At 32.2% G+C, this 19,362-nt stretch overlaps 1 protein-coding gene across 1 annotated transcript; it reads left to right on the forward strand.

Moving 5' to 3' along the window:
- The first annotated feature begins 14,180 nt into the window (after window positions 1-14,180).
- LOC129319499 (uncharacterized) lies at window positions 14,181-18,837 on the forward strand. Its single transcript, XM_054964596.1, has 4 exons — window positions 14,181-14,380; window positions 15,599-15,721; window positions 16,313-16,474; window positions 18,030-18,837. The coding sequence occupies exons 1-4, from the start codon at window positions 14,274-14,276 to the stop codon at window positions 18,673-18,675; spliced, it is 1,038 nt and encodes a 345-aa protein (XP_054820571.1). The 5' UTR covers window positions 14,181-14,273; the 3' UTR covers window positions 18,676-18,837.
- The last annotated feature ends 525 nt before the right edge of the window (window positions 18,838-19,362 follow it).

The raw sequence follows: 19,362 nt of genomic DNA on the forward strand, positions 1-19,362 counted from the left end.
CTCACTTCTAGGGCTGAAATCACAACAATTACACCAATTAGGCCCCTCTGGCTACACACCTCATTAAATTACTAATCTAAATCATTGGGTTAACTAACCACAATTAATTTTCCCATATGTTACATTTTCTTTCTTTCAACATTGTTTCTATCTTTCTCTTTTTAACTTTTCTTCTATTTTTCTCTTTCTTTTTCTTTCTTTTGAGGTTGCTCTAGTCTCTCTTGTGATCTTCCTTGCTGCTCCTTTACAACTTCTAGCGCAATGGATGATAAAAGTTCACCTTTTGAGTCTAAGGCAAGCTAAATATCTTAAGCAATAATGTGAAGTAACATGCATTCTTGGGAAAATAAAGGTATAATCATATTTTCAAATAAATATTCAAAAGGCTCAAAGGGTTAAGCAAAACAATCAAGAGGTTGGCCTTTTGAATGCTATCCAAATGAATGCTTTAATCATTTTTAGTGCAAGTTGTGGTTTTGAATAAGAAAAGAGACAAGTTCTAGAGAATGAATTGATTAAAGTAGAACAATGCATGCTAGAATATATAAGACTCCTTCCATTAAGGGTTTTAGTACTCAAATCCATTTACTTAAGGTAAAGATCAAATTCACTTCACTATTATCCAAACTCTAAAGTATTCTCATATCAAGTATTAAGATTTCCAATAAAAACCTCTATCAATAAGCAAATTCAAATAAAAAGAAAACAGTTTATTTTTATAAAATTTTTTGAAAACAAAATAAAACAAAATAAAACAAAATAAAATATTTTTAGCTCTTTTCCAATACTTAAATCATGCATTGTTATTAATATATGCCTAGTCTAATGATATATGACAAGATAAGCTCAACATGGATGCATGAAAGAAGTGCAAATGAATAATTTATACAAATACCCCAAGAAGAGGTCTTGGCCATAGCCAATTTTGTCTTGGCGAAGGCTTAGGCATGATTTTGGCCAAAAGCCAAACAACAAAGAATAATTCTCATATTTGCAATTATGTAATCAAAGAAAACAAGTGAAAAACTAACTTTTACTAATAGAGACATTTCCTCCACATTTGCACTTTACTCAATCATCAAACGCAACACAAAGCAATAGAAAGTAAAGAGATACAACCTAATTCAAGGAGGATTAAAGGCATGTTGAGTAGGGACCTCTTCTTGACTTGAGGAGCCTCTGGAACACCTTTCACAAGTGCACAACTCCATATGAAAAGACTTTAGTGACTGAAAAAGGTCCATCCCATTTTTACTTTAAGCTTCCCTTGTTTGTGAATGTATCTTGTGTGGAAAAGAAAAACCAAATCACCAACATAGAATTCCTTGCTTAAGATCATCTTATCATGCAACAATCTTTCATCTCTTTATAGAACTTGGAAGAATCATAAGCGAATGAAGTTCCTCTAATTCTTGAAGTTGAAGTAACCTCTCCTTGGCCAAAACATTTATATCAAGATTGACCTTTTGATTGCCTAATAAACTTTGTGCTCTACTTCAACACAAAATTGGCATAATCGTTGAGCTAGCTTTGCACAAATGAATTGACATTACAAAAGATATAACAAATTTGAATAATATCATTGTAAGAGATAATAAAGTAAATTTAAATAATATCACTCAAAAATTAAAAGCCAACTACAATAATAAAGTAAAACATGATAACTACAGCATTAGAATAGAGATATTAGGATTGGGGTGACCATAGGCATTTAACCTAACAATCCCATACCAAGCCTCAAGCACATAGGAATGCAACATGTCAAGGAATCAAAACCACAAAATTAATACTTCCAAAATGTCTAACCTTCCCAAAAGTGCAAGCATCCAATTCTACAAACCTTCAAAAGTTTCTTTAAAAAAAAATTTACATGTACAAGCAAGTTCCTCCACATGTACTTTGTTATTAAGTATTAACAAAATCAAAAACCATCTCATTCAATGCAATGACCCTCTCTCCCCGTAAACATTATAGGACTACTCTAGAAAACTACTGTTTCTAACCTTTTTTTCAATAGAAAGCAAGCAACCATTTGAATCAAGACATTAAGCGCATTTTGACATTTCCCTAGTACTATCCATGCAGTACTTTTTCAATGTATATGTACTGTAAAGCCCGCCTTCTAAACAATGAATATTATTTGATTAGCATGGGAGATAATGGCGTACAATACAATAAATGAAGAGATGAATCAGTAATGTTTTTATCAAATAATTACCTACCTCAACAAGACAAGCCTCGCTTTTTTCTTAGAATTAAAGGGAAAAACACGGAGCACACTATCTCGAATTGAAAAAAAAAATAGAATTCCAACATAGAATGAATTCCAAGATCAACAATGATGCAAAATCAACAATACTAGGACACAAATGGTTTGACTGATCTTGTTCATGGCAACATCAACATCTGGACACAGAACTACTACTGAAATGCAATTAACTCCACAATCCATAATCATACAATAATAAGATGTAAAATGGAAAAACTATTTAAGAAGAAAAGTGATAGTGATGCCAAAACTACTCGAGGCTTTGTTTACCTGCACGTTCATATGCTGGTGGCTTATTATTGGACGATAATCAATTCAATCCCATGCTACCTAATCTTTAGCCAGTTGTTCAATTTTGTATAACAGCCTAACTCTTACTGTGATCACAATCTTATATCCTCTCTGACTCTTTAGTTTATCAGGGAGTACATTTCTTTGTCCTATCCATCTTTAAATTTATAGTTCCAGGTGACATTCTATACTAAGAACTGGAGTTACTGAACAAAAATGAAAGTTTTACTGCACATAAAAAAAAGGCACAAGGTGTTCTCATATATGTTTTATATTATTGATATTTAAATAAAGTTTGAAATCAATCTCTTATGACTCTCTGGGATAGACTCTATCAATGAAGGATTCTTCATGGTCAACAAAATCTGGTTTCAAAATATTAGAAATTTAAATGATGATAAAAGAGCAAATAGGAAATTCAATTAGAAATGAAATTGACATTTTTAAATACAGTAGATTCCAAACACTCCATCTCAATTCTTATTAAAATGACATGCATATCAATAAACGCATCCCTTTTGTTAAAACAAAAAAAACAAAACAAAAGACTCTTGCACTGTCCAAAAATCGACTCTATCACAAGGTGTTCTCATATATGTTTTATATTATTGATATTTAAATAAAGTTTGATATCAATCTCTTATGACTCTCCGGGATAGACTCTATCAATGTCAGCATTATTCAAAAAATGAAGGATTCTTCGTGGTCAACAAAATCTGGTTTCAAAATATTAGAAATTTAAATGATGATAAAATAGGAAATAGGAAATTCAATTAGAAATGAAATTGACATTTTTAAATACAGTAGATTCCAAACACTCCATCTCAATTCTTATCAAAATGACATGCATATCAATAAACGCATCCCTTTTGTTTAAAAAAAAAAAAGACTCTTGCACTGTCAAAAAATCAACACTTAGTATTATCAAAGCTATTACATAATGGACAGTAATGCACCATAACTTCATATCTTCCTTTTGTTAGAAGATTGTCTGGAGTGTCTCCTATGTGAAACGTTCAACTATTGGTTTCATTCTACGGCCCATAAAGAATAACTCATCTGCTAATGTCAAAATAGAGCATGAAACAATAGAAAATGAAGACCTCCATAACTTAAACACAACAATATGATGCGATAATTGCGGGGTTCCTTGCATTCTAGTCCAATTATTAGCATTTTCTATTTTATTGTGAAGAGTACTTCTCCATATAATATTATCATGCATGTATGTGATTCTGCAGCTTATACCAAAGCTATAAAGAAGCTAATGTCACAAGCACAATAAATGGAATGGCTAATATCAAAGAAGCAACACAATCAGAAAGATTCTATCCTTTTAATACTACGAAACGATAGTGGCTTATGTTTAGAAGACATTTTTGAAATTGTAGGCAAATCTGAATTCTTTTGTCTTTCTTTGATATTCCATTTCTTCAGAGAAAAATGAATGCAAAGAGAAGTATTTGTGAAAAAAAAAGGAGACAAGTTGTTGGCAAGTTAGAATCGCAAAGATTAATTATATATAGAAATATTTGAATTAAAATTCTAACTTCCAAAAATTATATACAAAGAAACCATTTTACATGAAAAAAAAAATAACAGAAAATTTTCACTCCAACGAAATAAATAGAAACTAAAAAAATAATTATGATAGAATAATAGACAAAGGAAATAGATGTAGAAAAAAATGAACTCAAATTCATAGCAGAAGAGTTGAAAACTCTAAAATTAATCATACAAGGCCTTATTACCTGCGGAAGGTAGGAGGAGGTCTTCGAATTCCACCTTAAGAGAAGATTTCGTGAGGCAAAGTGCGTACCTAATCAGCAACAATGGTTATCAAAACTAAGATGAAGACGATAATTAGAATTGGTTGAAGTTCTCTCATTCGTACAAAGACATTTCGCTATTAAGCAAACAAAAGAAGCAATTCATCATTATGCAAAGCCTAAACCCAAATCATGTAAAATATAAAAGAAAACAATTCTGTAAGACATGTACAAAACCATAACAAGTAAACTTCCACATAAAAGGGAAATAAAAAATATCACAGCGAGGTGATTGAAAACTATTGAACTCTGCTCCAAAACGAGATCCAGAAAGATAAAGGAACCAAAACTTTGACTCACCTGAAAACGAGGCTGTGGTGAAATTCACAATGGAGCGCCGAAGAAATCAAGTCAAGCGTGGCCCAGGCCATGAATCTGACGGAGAAATCGGAGCAGTACTAACAAAGGGAGAAATAGAATTTCAGAGCAATTTAAGAGATCAATGAAAAGGCCATTGTGTCGGTTTCTAATCATCCATTTGAATATTGATTTGACCCCTAACGGCTATTTCTATTTTTTTGGGATACAATGGAAATAAACGGCTATTTCTATTCTCCCTATCGCAATATTGGAATTAAAAAAAAAAATCGATGGGTTTAACAAAGGATTCTTCAAGTTAATTGCAATCCAGGAGACAAAACTGGGCCCTCTTGGAAAATGGAAGGGCTTTTGGTTTTGTTCTCTCGCTCGAAAGTTTTATAAATTGTAATTTCTTTTGAAGAAATTTAATTTTACATTTTTCTTTAGACTGTCTCAAATTTCATATCAAGTTCCAATTATGGAAAGTTTTAAACTTAACCATGTTATATATTATTTTTAATGTTAATTAATTAATTTTGTGGGCCTATTTAATTTCTTTTGCCACCTTCAAGATTTGGTGGCCTTTGTTATTAGATGCTTGTTATTTGGATTAAGAATACTTTTCCATTAATTTATGAAAAAAATATTTCTCCATCTCTTTTGACACTCGAATTATTTACACATATTGAAAAGAAATATTCCCTCTGTCACAAATTATAAAATATTTTTTTATTTCTTCTTTTTTTTCAATCCATCATTTGAGAAAATCTCTGGTATTTTAACTTGATCTGAATATTTTTGTTGTTCAAAATTGATTCGATTTCAACATTTAAATTTTTTTTTTTGGATTTTAGATTTGAATGGAATATGTTTTTTATCATCCAATCTAATTCAATCTTTTTTATTATACATACTAATAAAACTTAGAAAATATATTTTACAGCTTTATTTTTTCAAAACAAAAATATAAACTTTCAAAAATACCCTTAGTTTAACACTCCATTTATGAAAAAAATATTAAAAAGAGAGAATATAATAGGACTGATATTATTGGAAAAGCATTATTAATAAAACTTGATTTTTATTAAAGTGTCTTATATTTTGAAATATTGAATTTCTTCCAAAAATGTATTATAATATAGAATGGAGAATGATGGACCACACATAGAGCATGGCCCACATGAGGAGAAAGAGGACATGCTTAAGGATCTATTGTAAAGTATAGGAGGCCTAATGACTAGAGCTCAAACTAAAGTTATGAAGGAGGCCCTAACTGATCTCATTGAAGAAGTCCAAGAGCTTGAGCCTATGTTCTTTAATAAGCTTCATACGTCCAACAAACCCAATAAAGAAGGTCTACACTTGCTTACAACATTAAAGATCCAATCCATGAAGATGCAAGCCTAATTGGTGAAGACCCAAACCTATTTAATTCACCATGTGTTAAATAAGCTTGAGGCGTATTTTGGTCAAGTGGGACACCATTTATGATTAGGTTTGAAAAAGGAGAAGGTGCCATTTACAATCATAAATGAGGAGAGAGAAGTGTGATCTCCATTATCTTCAAGTCTTCGATACGAATTCGAATTGTTTCCTACTTCGTTTTAAGTTTGAATTTCAAGACTTAATTGTTTTCCTTTTTTATTTTCAGCTTTAATGATGATTCCTTTTCATTATTATGGCTTTATTAGGTTATTTGACTTAAGGAGCAAGACTTTAATTATTAGGAAAATTTTTGAATTCTCTCATCTAGCCATTATTGCTAAATCTCCAAGAAATAAGGAATCTTCATTTTTTGAGAAGATGGTGCCATTATGGAGGGAGTCATCTAGGGTTAGGAATTCTAGAGTCTTCTATCTTGCCTATAAATATACCCCTTTATGTACTCTTCCAACCAAGTTATGAATGAGAATTTTCTTGAGTTTAGTAAAACTATCTATGAGAGCTGTGCTTGCTTATGGGAATTCTGAGGTGAATACTGGAGTGATCAAGAGTCTGATCAACTCTTGTGGTGTATCAAAGGCTAAAGTTGCTAGAACTAGGTGTTCTAGATTTCCTTTAGTCTGATCAACTTTTGTTTATCTTTACTTCTGTTCACTATCATATTTTCATCTATACATTTATTTGTTCCATTTTCTATTTCTTATTCATGTTCCAAGTTCTGTCTCGAACTAACACAATCCCACCCTTACCCTCGTATCATTTGGTATCAGAGCTTTGGTTTGCTAGTTGTTTTCATCTTTGCTTTCATTTTGTTCGGCACTTTGTTTCCTATTTTCCTTTGTGACCATCTTCTTTCTACCACCTTTATTTTTGTTTATCTCTCCATCTTTGGCATCTTGTTTATCTTCTTTTGCATTTGTGTTGCAAAAAAAAAAAGAAAGAGAAAAAAATAGAGAAATTCATTCAAAAAAATCAACAAAAAAGAGTGTGATAGTGTGCTGAAAAAAAGACCAAAAAAAGGATGAAAATTAGAAAGAAAAAAAGGTGATTGAAGATCATCTTTATCTCCAAGTTGTGGTAAGAAAATTATCTTCCTATCCTTTGATCACTTTCCTATTGCTTTAACATCCTTTCTTTTGTCCTTATTTCATTTCCTTCTTGTCTTTTGAGACTTGTATTTGCTTTTTCCCTCCCCTGAGCATTTGTTGATTAAGAGGATCCCTATCTTAATTTAGGGTTTGGTTGGGTTTCTTACTTGTCTCTTCTCCTGAACCATTTGTTGATTAAGGGGATCCCTCCCTTGATTTAGGACTTGGTTTGGTTTCTTTTGCTTAATTCCTTTAACTTTTGCTTGTGCATTCCTTTTTGGTGTCTTTTGATTTTTCTTCATTTTACCTCTTCTTGTTTTCTTGCAATTTTAGTTTAGAGATTTTCACTATTTTAGTTTTGATTTCTTAATTTGCATTTTGTTTCACTTTTGGATACTTGTAAAGCAAGTTTGAGTGCTAAAAGGCTAGATTGAATTTTCATTATTAAACAAAAAGCCAAACTTTGAGTGAAACGCGAGTGACTCTTTACATTCTTGAGTATAAAAACGTGAGGGTGTGTTGTAAGGCTCTCTATACTTTTGTTTGCTTTCATATTTTTTTGGCTGAGTTCATACAGATAGAGGATGGTTAGAAGCCTACTAATGATTTCAAGCTTTTTATGGAAGCTATGCAATCAGAATTTGCTAAGCTCAAGGTTGAAATAAAAAGCATGAAAAAGAAGACCTGCGAGCTTCCTAGTGATGATGATAAGGACGAGGGTTCTCCTCCTCCTAAGAGCAAAAAGAAGGCATTGAAGCGTGATGTCAATTTATCAGACCAAAAGATGAAGTACCCTAGTTTCAAGGGTAATACTAATCCAAAGGCTTTTCTTCATTAAGAGGTCAAGTTTGACTAGATCTTTAGGGTGAACAATTGGCCTAAAGAAAAGAAGGTAAAATTAGCTTCAATTAATTTAACTGATCATGCTATTGTTTGATGGGAGGATCTGCAGCATAAAAGGAGGCTTAAGGGTAAAGGACCTCCTAAATCATGGTCTAAGCTAAAGAAGTTGATGAGAAAGAATTTTGTACCAAGTTATTGGTATACTGAGTTGAATAGAAAATTATGAATGTTTACTCAAGGCTCTATGACAGTGGAGGAATATGTGCACAAGCTTGATTTGTTGAAGATACATGCTAGCATTCAGGAGAGTGAAAGAGATTCTATGAGTAGACTCGTTGGTGGCCTTAGACTGGAATTACGAGATAAGCTTGACTTATACACATTTGTGGATAAGGAAGAGTTAGTGCATAAAGCCATCAAGCAAGAGCTAAGGCATAAAAAACAAACGTGCCAAAGCTGGATAGAGGGACTCCAAATCTACCTCCAAGTGGAAGGATTCTAAGGCTAAGGAAGAAAAGTTCATACCTAAAGCCAAGGAGGAATCTAAGCGTAAATGAATAGGACATATGGCTAAGGATTGTGGTAATAAAAGAGTCATAGTCATTAAAGAGGAAGGAGGCTATGATAGCATCCATGAGAGTGATAACAAAGATGAGGATGATTGTGAATCCATGCCTTCATTAAAGATTGATTTTGAATTTGATGAGGCTATCGCTATTAGTGGCTCAACTCTAGTGGCAAGAGGAGCCCTCAACATTCAACCTAAAGAGGATGATGATAAAGAACAACGTGAGTACATTTTTCACACAAGATGCTCCATAAAAGGGAAAGTATATAGTATGGCAATTGATGGTGGCAGTTGTATTAATGTTGCTAGTACTTTATTAGTTAATAAACAATCTTTACTTGTTACTAATCATTCTAGACATATAAGTTGTAATGGTTGAGTGATTGTGCTGAAATGAGAGTTCACAAGCAAGTTTTGATTTCCTTTTCTATTGAGAAATATTCTTGTGAAGTATTGTGTGATGTAGTTCTTATGCTTGTTGGTCATATTTTGCTTGGTAGGCCATGGTAGTTTGATAGCAAGGCCACTCATGATGGATATGGGAATTGTTATCATGTGCCATTTAAAGGAAAGACTTTTGTACTTATGCCTCTTAAGCCCATTCAAGCTTATGAGGATCAAGTGAGGATTGCTCAAGCTTAAAAAGAAAGAAAAGATTTGATGGAGTGTGGCAAACTTGAGAAAAAGAAAAGCAAAAAGATGAGTTTCTTAAAGCAAAAGATAGAGTGGGAAAGAAAAAGAAAGAGAAAAGCAAGAAGAGTGGTAAAAATAGGAGTAAAAATATGAGTGATAAAAAAAGTGAGATTAAAGAGGCTGTGAAGAGTGAACAAGTTTTACTGCTTGTTTGTAAGGATGTTTGTTTTTCTACTGATGTACTTGATCCTTCTCTGCCTTCTGGTGTCATTTCTTTGTTACAAGAATTTGGAGACTTATTCCTTGATGAGGTCTTAGATGGACTTCCTCATTTGAGAGCAATTGAACATAGAAATGATTTCATACCTAGAGCTTCCATTCCTAACAAAGTTGCTTATAGGGTAAACCCTGAAGAGAAAAATGAGATTGAATGCCAAGTGGAGTAGTTGATGAAAAAAGGCTTTGTTCGTGAGAGCTTAAGTCCTTGTACTGTACCGATCATCTTGTTGCCCAAGAAAGATGCATCATGGAGGATGTGTGTGGATTGAACGCCAAGTGGAGTAGTTGATGAAAAAGGATTTTGTTTGTGAGAGCTTAAGTCCTTATACTGTACCGATCATCTTGGTGCCCAAGAAAGATGGATCATGGAGGATGTGTGTGGATTGCAGAGCCATCAATAAAATCACAGTGAAATATTGTTATCCTATGCCTCGATTAGATGATATGTTAGATGAGTTGCATGGTGCCTTTTATTTCTTTAAAATTGATCTTAGGAGTGGATATCACCAGGTTAAGATGAAAGAATGAGATGAATGGAAAACTACTTTTAAAACTAAATTTGGTCTATATAAATGGTTAGTCATACCTTTTAGCTTGACAAATACTCCTAGTACTTTCATAGATTTAATGAATCATGTTTTTTTGAAATTTTAGTGGGAAATTTGTTATGGTTTACTTTGATGATATGTTGATTTATAGCAAATCTTTGGTTGAACATGTGAATCACTTGTAAATTGTCTTTAACATTCTTAGAAAATATAAACTTTATGCTAATGTTAAGAAGTGTTTGCAATTCGTGAATGGCCAACTCCCAAGAATGCAACTGAACTTAGAAGCTTTCATGGCTTAATAAGTTTCTACAGAAGATTTGTTAAAGATTTCTTCACTATTGCTACACCTCTTAATAAGCTAGTTAAGAAGCATATGACTTTCAAGTAGGGTGAGGCTTAAGAAAGGGCTTTCCAAACCTTAAAGGATAAGTTAACTAATGCTCCCTTACTTGTGTTTCCTGATTTTAATAAAGCTTTTGAGATTGAGTATGTTGCTTCTAGGATTGGTATAGGTGCTGTTTTAATGCAAGATTCTAAACTGATTGCTTACTTTAGTGAAAAGTTATGTGGAGCTGCCTTAAACTACTCTACTTATGATAAGGAGCTATATGCCTTGAAAAGAGTCCTAGAAACATAGCAACATTACTTGTGGCCAAGGGAATTCATTATTCATTTAGATCACGAGAGCTTAAAGTTCTTTAAATCCTAAGGCAAGCTAAACAAGAGACATGCCTGTTGGCTTGAATTCATAGAGATAGTTTGATATGTGATTAAGCATAAGCAAGGTAAGGAAAATGTTGTGGCCGATGCCCTATCTTGGAGGTATAGTCTTCTTACTCACCTTTATGCTCAATTACTCAGATTTGAAGTTCTAAAGAATTTTTATCCATTTGATTCTGACTTTGGGGATATTTGAAAATCTTGTGAGAATCATGGATTAAATGATTTTTATAGATTTAATGGATCTTTATTTAAAAAGGAAAGATTGTGCATTCCTAATTCTTCTATGCGTGAGTTGTTAACCAAGGGAGCCTATGGTAGTAGTTTGATGGCACATTTTGGGATTAAGAAAACCCTAGCTATTTTATCTGAGCATTTCTTTTGCCCTCATACAAGGAAAGATGTATTGCCATTTGTTCTAAGTGCATTAAGTGTAGAGAGGCGAAAGATAAGGTTCAACCTCATGGATTGTATTCGCCTTTACCTGTTCCTTCCCATCCTTAGGAACACATATCTATGTATTTTATGATTGGATTGCCTAAATCTTCTACTAGAAAAGATTTCATTTTTGTGGTTGTTGATATATTCTCTAAGATGGCCCATTTTATTGCTTGTTCTAAGACAAATGATGCTGTGAATATTGCTGACTTGTTCTTTAAAGAAATTGTGAGATTGGATGGTTTGCCTAAAACTATTGTGAGTGATGTAATGTCTACCTTGACATTACCAAAATTCACCACACAATCAGGTGAGAGAAGAAGAATGGCAGATTTAGATATTGAAATGGAGGGTTTTAAGGTGGAGAAATGGTCAAAGATATTCTAGGATTTATGGGTGTTTTTGAGAGAAAAGATGAAGATGAATGGAGGTTGAAGATGAGTGAAAAAAATGTGAATGAGGGGGTTGTCGTTATGGAGCACAAAATTTAGACTAGTTTAGGGTGTTTGAGCCTCATTTAGATCAATCTAATGACTAAAAATCATACTCACACCCACTAAGTGCCCTAAAGTAATGTGAGCCTTGTGTGCATCTAAGGGTCCTTTCACATGGTGTTTCATGTATAGCTATGAATTTTGAAAATGAATTATTTAAATGACAATAAATGGAAATGGAAGACAACTAATAATTTAAAAATGGAAGGAGAATTTTGAAAATAATGGGAAGGGAATTAATTTTGGAATATGAAATTGTCATGACTATCCTTGTGTTTTCTTGAGATTTCATCATCCATTTGCGACCTTTTGATCACCAAAATAGCTCATCCAAGGCTCCAATTTCATGCAAGGGTTTTGCCATCATCATCGAAGAGCTTCCCATGGCTTAAAAAATACAATGAACTCATTAAATAGCAAGTTGTGCACAAATAATTCTATTGTGTAATGAATTTATCCAACTTAGAAATGTGGTAAAGTGAATTAAAGTGATTAAATGGAAGATTAGGAGATGAATTTAGTTATGAAAAGTTTCTTAGGAGTTATTGATTATAAAAGCTAAAACTAATATACTTCTAAAGTTCATGGAAAGTACAATTAAAGTATAAGAAGTGTGTACTTTAATGTATGTTTTAGTAAATAATTCACAATCTAAGTTGAATTAACTCAAATTAAACTCATGGAATTAATGAAGAACTAAAAATTAGCAAATGATGAGTTTTTCTATTTTCTGAATTGATTTTCAAAAATTACAGTTTTGCCCCTAATCTTTAGAAATTTGCACTTTTACCCCAAAAGTTTGGGAAATTACAAAATTATCCTAAATGATCTAAAATGCTTCAAATACACACTAAATACCCCTAAAGAGTGCCAAAAGCTAGGGAAAATGATATCAAAATGATATGAACAAATGATAGTTATAAGTATATTATCTTGGGCTTGACAAATCAATTGTTTAGTTGAAGTTATTGACACAATCTTTTCAATAAATTTGTAAAACTAAATGTGATTGTTACATTTAAATTTATGCTAAAATGCATAAAACTCCCTAAAACCTTGAAACAGTTGCATATGACTCCCCCTTTTCAATATTTAAAATTAACCTCCCTAACATTTAATTTTGTTTTTCAAAGTTTCCTACCATTATTTAACTATTATTTTATTAATATAGTTATTGTCATGTCATAGTAATGTAATACATATGACACATGACATGGAAATTTTTTTTATTACCTTTCGTCACAATTTAGGGAGGGGTGAAATTGTAATTTTGACTTTTAACACACATAACGATGCTATCATTTTTTTAAGTTGAACGACTTTGTTCTCATTGTTCACGAGTAAATAATTTAAGAGAAAAATTGTAAGTTTATTATTCTTAATCACTTAAAATAGCTTTTTATATCAAACAAATGGAAAGAAGAATATTAAAAAGTTACCATTAATATGAGTCATATAAATTTTGTTATCTGCTTTATTTTTCTTTTCACACTCTTATTTGTTTGTAGTTGTTATTTTCTCCTTTGAATTAAATTTTCATTACTTGTTCAAATAAAAAAATATGTTATTGGTATGTTACAAATATAGTGGCATGTGTGTGCAGCTTTAGAAAAAGATTTTTTTTTTTTTTGCTATTGCTGTTTTGCATCAATTTTGTTAAAAACAACTCATAGATTCTTATTAATAACAGATTTTCGATATTTTTTTTCATTTGTTTAATATCAAAAACTGTTTTAATTGATAAAGAATAATAAAATTATATATTTTTTTCTTAAGTTGTGCTACCTTGTAAATAATGAAAACAATGTCTCTCAACTAAAAAAAACAAGAGCATCGTCATGTGTGTTAAAAATGCAAATTATAATTTTCTCCCTCCTTAAATTGTATTAAAAAATAATAAAAATATTTTTTTCCATATCATGTGCCATGTGTATTGCATTAATTTGACTTGACAATAATTATACTAATAAAATAATAGTTAATTTGAAAAATAAAATGAAAGGTTGGGGGAGTTAATTTAAAACATTTAAAAATGAAGAGAGTCATATGTAACTACCTCAAAATTCAAAGAGTTTTATGCATTTTAACCTCAAATTTATAAAAAACATATATAATTATTATTTATACCGTATAATCTGTGATATATCATTAAAAAAAAAGTCAATATAAAAAATTCAGGGTACTGCATGCTAGAGACAAAATCATGGATTTTACCTAGTCCAATTTTCTAAAATTAGCTCAGTCCTTATTACGTTTCGGTTCCTCCCTCTTTCTCTATATTTCTCTTCGACATTAATGGAAATCCATGAATTTGTGGTTCCTTCCTTCTTTGTCTCTTCTTTGATCATTTGAGAAGCTGAATTCGGTTCCTTATCCTCTTTATAATGGGAGGATTGTATCCCTTTTATGGGTTTCAACAAATGTTTCCCAGAATATTAATTTTGTTTAGCCTGGATAATGTATAGTTATCATAAAAACCAGTTTCTTTGTGTGAACACAAATTGTGGAGTTTATTTTTAGTAGCACAATGGGAACTCCATTCCTTGAGCAAATCAAGAAGCAGACATCGTCATTTCTACAAGAAAAGTACAAAGTTGCCCGCTTGAAATTTACTGATGTTACTGAAGCTGAACTGTAAGTGTCTTCCTAATTTCTTTTTTCCTTTTGGTTTGAGAAATTATATATTTAATTACTCTTATAATCTTATTTACAAGAGGCTTTCAACATATTTAATCAGAATTAAGAAAAACTTTAAATTTTGTTAACCCTCTTTAAAAAAAATTAATAAGTTTTAAATTTTGCCTTTATTAAAACATACTTTCTCTTAATGGAAGGTAAAATGGGAAAATTATGATAAATTAATTATGTGACCTATAAATAAGATAAATTGTTTTTTCTCTCTCTACTTTATAAATATAACCAAAGGGAGTAGTATCCCATAACTGAGATAACACGCCGAACAATTCGCAATTTGCTTCACAAACCCTGCAACCCATTCTCCTTTCCAATATCTAATCACCCCACAATCTGCCAACCCTGAGAGTTTTCTGGCCACATCAAAGTTCAGCTTCAGCCAGCCCTCAACAGGAGGTCTCCGTCCAACCAAAATTGTCCTGTTCACCCTCCTTACACCAACATTCACATTCAAAAAATACTTCTTTTCCTACACAAAATTCCAGATGACACGAGCAGGGCTTTCAGGCATACTAAAACCATCCTCAAAAAACACCTTGTTCCTCCAGTGCCACTGCAACCAGCAAGTCACAGCAAATAGCGTACTCCAATCACAATTAGAACTTAGATTCTTAGACAACCATTCCCTCCAATCAACAGCCAAAAAGATATTGTCAACCTCCCTTCTACCCATTCCCTTCCAAATCCTCTTCGCATGAATGCAGTTTCTTAAGGCATGCAAAATGTCTTCCTCCCCAATCCTGACAACGCATACAAGAAGATGATCCACCCATCAATCGTGCTCTTCTAGATGAAGTTAAGAGCCTATTGTGCACAACCGGCCAAAGCAAAACTTGGATTTGCCGCGGCCCCTTCCATGTCCACACCAGACTCCAAATCCTTTCCTCCTCACCCCTCGGCCTAGTATACATCTCAGCCACACTAATATACTTCCCATCACAAGAACCACGCCACCTAACCACATCCTCTCCCCCGTCACTAGGTGCCTCGGTAATATCTTAGATATATATCACCAAATATTTTAGAAAAGAGAACGGGTTATGAAAACCACAGGGTTTATATGAATTGATGATAGTGAAAATTCGTATAAACGGTAATTAAATGAGATGATGAAATGTTCATAGGGACAGTGACAATATTGCTATTATGAACATGCAGGCTGGCTGAGGAGGCAACAAATAAGGATCCATGTAGCCCAGATGCCAAAACAATGACAAGAATTGCTGAAGCGTCCTTTGAGGTGGATGATTACTGGAGAATTGTTGATGTTCTTCACCAAAGGTGATTCTTCTTCTTTACCCATACATAAATACATATATTGTTATGAGTACCACATTAGGAGGTCACATTGATGGAGTGTGGTTTATAAGTCAGCTAGGCACTTTCTCCTTATGACATGCCTTTTGGGGGTGAGTTCTATTTAAAGGGCTTGTAGTCGTGACATATACATACATACATACATACATACAAATATTCTCCTTTCAATCCCTATTATAAAGTACATCTAATTATCTCACAGAGGAGAGGTGGTTAAATCATTTTATCTAAAAATAGAATAAACTTTTCATTTTACCTCTACTTAAATAAAAAATTTTCAAATTTGCATTACATTATTTCTTATAATTAATGAATTTAAATAAATGTAATATTTAAAAAATGTAATTAATATCCCATGGGTCTTTATATTAAGGACCAAAAAATCCTTTTAAAATGCATCTTATAATAAGGACTAAAGTAACATATTTCAATGTAGTAGAAATAAGTGTAGTGCGTAATTAGAACTAATTTCAATGTGATTTTGAAGTCATTTCAATGTAATTGCTTTATATATTGTTGTGACTATATTAGTTACTATAGTATATTGAAACATAGATTGGGGTGCTTTAACACTGACGACTGGAGGCGATCTTACAAAGCACTGGTTCTACTTGAATTCTTGCTAACCCATGGCCCAGAGGACTTTTCTGTTGAGTTTCAATGTGATTCTGAAGTCATTGAGGAAGTCGGAAGCTTTACCCACATTGATGAAAGAGGGTACTTTTCTAAATTCCACACATATTCTCTAACCCTTATGTCACAAATATATATAGTATCACTAATTTCTATAATCGGTTTTCTTTCTAACAATAACTTTTATTTACTAGCAAGTTATATATAATTGGTTCTCGGAGACATCAGGAACAACCATGCAAAAAGTTTTTGCAATCGTGATTGTCATGGGAAACACCATTCCAAACCTTAATACCAACGAAACTATATGCATATTGTCTAGCAATGGGATCTAGATTATTGCCATTTCAAGGTGGTGCTGGAATTGAACAAAATGGACCCCATAATATGTTGCATTATTCACAAGGAATCACAAGTAATTAATATGTCTAATTATTGATAAAATAAAAAATAAAAAATAAAAAAGGACACCTTATCCGTTTTAGTCTGAAAACAATGAACGCATATAGTGACTCTCTCTCTCTCTCTTTCACTCACTCACTCACACACACACACACACACACACACACAATGAAGCTTCATTGATATAAATTAATTTGATTTCTTTTACTTATGTGGGTTAAATAGCAGTATAACATAGCCCTTAAATTTTAGGTTCCTAAATGTATGGGATCCTAAATTCGTTTTTGGTGCAATGTTTCCTTTTCACTTTTGAAAATGGTGTAGTGTAACGTCTATCATTAACACAAGTTAAATTTGACAATTAATTGATAAGAAAATGATAGAAAAAAAACTTAGAAAATTTTTTTAGTCATTTTCTATAATTTTTTGGGTACTTGTTTTTAATTTTTTTTGTTATTTTTTATCATTTTTTGGTCAACTATCAGTTAAAATTAACTTTTATTAATTGTAGAGACTACATTATATCATTTTAAAAGTTGAAAAGAAGCACTGTACAAAAAAAGAATTTATGGTCACATACACTTCTAGACTTATAGTACTATATATTTTTATCATTTTGCATATTAAAGGAGTGTTAATAAATATCCTTTCAGATGCCAGCTCTCGAACACGTGTTTTGAAGTTTGAATCAAAGCCACAAACCACAATGGAACAAAGTAGCTGCTGTTAATAAATATCTTTTTTCAACATATTAATAATAAATAACTACATATCAAAATATCTGTCTATAATTATACTAATCTCTATTATCTATGTATGTAACATTTTAAAAGTGCGTATTTTCCTTTACTAAAAAAAGTGAGAAGTCTTCCAAAAAATATTAATTGAAATAAATTTTAAAATATTTCTCTGTCCGATCTTTTTTATAAGGTATTTCTACCAACTTTATCAATACTAAAAAAGTTTGTTAAAAAATAAAAGTTGACAGATTTAATAAAATAGTTGTTGAAATAAATAGGGTCAAAATAGTTGTTGAAAAAACTCTCTTCCAGTAGTGTTGAAAACACTAATTTAATCTTGACATGATATTTTGACGGTCATAAATATTTGTAGAAAATTCTATTATTTTCGACTCTAAGTTAAAAACACTGTAGTTTGTTGTAGTGAGTTTAGGGGCCCAATTACCCTCTAATCCTACTTATTTTAATTTCATAATAAAAGTCTATACTTGCGGCAGGTTTAATTGGGGAGCAAGAATGCAGAAAATATCTGACCAAATACTGAAGCTGTTGCAAGGTGGACCAACACTACGAGAAGCACGCTTAAAGGCTCTGAAAATAACGAATGAAATCCAAGGCTTTGGAAGTTCAGAGTACTCTCCATCAGCATCAAGTAGTTCATCTTCCTCTGAACCACATTCTGCCTCTTCTTTCTCTCCATTCTCTTCTTCAACCACCACTCCGACTTCCTTTGACTCCATTGCTGACCTCAATAAGAATCCATTTTCTCCCATCAAAGACTCATTCACAAGCTATCCTTATGGAGGAATAGGATCAGACGAAAATACCTTGGTCTTCAGGAGGAAGAATAATGTAAATCATCATAATGAGGATGAGAGCCACCTTTGCGATAGCCCTTCTGGTGAAGAAAGAGACTATTTGGTGGGCTCTGATGAGGAGGATGATAATGATGAGAAACCAAAAGACAAACAAAAGTTAGGTTTTATCAATAGTATCTGCTCCAGGATTACTGGTAGTAATAATGGCGGTTTTAGATCAGCGAATGGTGATCCCAATAAGAAAGTTGAATTTAGATGCCTCACTGATGACGGACGCAGGGAAAGTAAAAAGAAACTTCAACGGCAACATTCTCTTTGGTACTGAAATACCTCAAGGCAACTCAAGTACAAGCCTATAGGCAGTGTCATTGGCTATATATATATACATATACAGCAAGCAAGTTGCAATAAGTGAACCTTTGTAACGTAATTGACTCGTGTAAAGACTTGGCCAAAAGATCATGAAAATATTTAGGATTATATTATATATGGCGTCAATTGGTTAAAAGATGTGAAAAGGATTCTCTTTCTCTTATATATGAAAATCGATATTATGTCCTATTTAGTTCATTTTTTATTATCATTATGTATAAGTAATTAAGTTTTTAATTATTGTTATAAGAAGTTTTTTTTATTTTCTTTTTGTTTCATTCTATTTCATATATCAAATGTGTCAGGAATTAAATAAAATAAATAAAAACAATTGACAGCTCTATGAGAGAGACATATATTAGGTCCAAGATGGAGCGAATAACCCGATGACCCTAAGGTATATATAACAGATGCATCTTACAAGAGAGAAAGAGGTTATTCAACACTCGGGTGACTTTTCCTTTTAATAGCCAGCTCTATCTATGCAAATTGACCACCGCATTAGGTGATCCCCTATCATGGTAGAAAATGAACTACATAAATTCTATCATGATAGAAAAATGACTCACCTACAGCTCTACCAAGATATTAGAAAAAACCTACTCTTATAACAAAGCCCTACTATAGTATATTAGTTTTT

Source organism: Prosopis cineraria, unplaced genomic scaffold, assembly GCF_029017545.1.
Source record: "Prosopis cineraria cultivar Desert tree isolate PC_DT_omini unplaced genomic scaffold, ASM2901754v1 PC9, whole genome shotgun sequence".
NCBI lineage: Eukaryota > Viridiplantae > Streptophyta > Magnoliopsida > Fabales > Fabaceae > Prosopis > Prosopis cineraria.